The sequence below is a fragment of the Pygoscelis adeliae genome, unplaced genomic scaffold (assembly GCF_000699105.1).
Source record: "Pygoscelis adeliae isolate BGI_AS28 unplaced genomic scaffold, ASM69910v1 Scaffold139, whole genome shotgun sequence".
Taxonomy (NCBI): domain Eukaryota; kingdom Metazoa; phylum Chordata; class Aves; order Sphenisciformes; family Spheniscidae; genus Pygoscelis; species Pygoscelis adeliae.
Genome location: NW_008825613.1, coordinates 2,019,735 through 2,020,465, shown reverse-complemented (window position 1 = coordinate 2,020,465; position 731 = coordinate 2,019,735). Strand labels below are relative to the sequence as shown.

The window sequence follows — 731 nt, the reverse complement described above, 5'->3', positions numbered from 1 at the left end:
TTGGGGTGGGTGGAGGTTCCCGGCCCTACCTGCGAAGGCTTTTTGGCTGCCAGTGATGACAATGGCCCCCACCTGCGGGTCATTCTCCAGGGCCTCCAGCGCCCGCCGCAGCTCCTCCATCAGCCCCTCGCAGAGGGCATTGAGCGCCTGTGGCCGGTTCAGCTGGATCAGGCCCACGCTCTGCTGTGCCCCCGCCTTCTGCACTGCCAGGTACTGGAACCGGGCCCCTGCCCGCCACACCCCGACACCGCCCCGTTAGGCAACTGGCTGCCTGCAACCAGATGAGACACCCCCCCACACACCCCCTCCACGTGCCACGTGCCGCAGCGCCGCACTATTTTAAGGCGACCTTCAGGGTGGCGGGCACCTGCCAGCGGTCACTGGCAGCCAGCCGGATGTCACCCTGGGTGCTCAGAGGAGGGCTCGCGGGAAGTTCCCGGTGCGATCCTGACCAGGGCAGGTGCAGCCCAGTGACCACCCTGTGCTGGGCCGGTGCGCGGTGGTGGAACCCAGTGCATGGTCCTGGCAGCTGGTGCACGGGCCTGGGACCCCGTGCGAGGTGCTGGGCACATGCACTGTGCTGGGCCCGGGTGCATGGTGCTGGGGCCGTACATGGTGCTGAGCCCCGGTGCACGGTGCTGGGACCCTGGTACGCAGTGCCACAGCCCATACACGGCACAGGGACCCGGTGCCAGGTCCCGTGCACGGTGCAGAGAACCGGTGCCAGGGCT

At 68.7% G+C, this 731-nt stretch overlaps 1 protein-coding gene across 1 annotated transcript in view; it reads right to left on the bottom strand.

Annotated features, from left to right (window-relative positions):
* ECHS1 (enoyl CoA hydratase, short chain, 1, mitochondrial) overlaps positions 1-249 on the bottom strand; it is a gene marked incomplete at its 5' end in the record, with an annotated part of 1,578 nt that extends 1,329 nt beyond the window's left edge. Inside the window, one exon of the mRNA XM_009332785.1 lies at positions 25-249. Within this exon, the coding sequence (XP_009331060.1) occupies positions 25-249 (225 nt within the window). The remainder of the gene's footprint in view (positions 1-24) is intronic.
* Between the last annotated feature and the right edge of the window lie 482 nt (positions 250-731).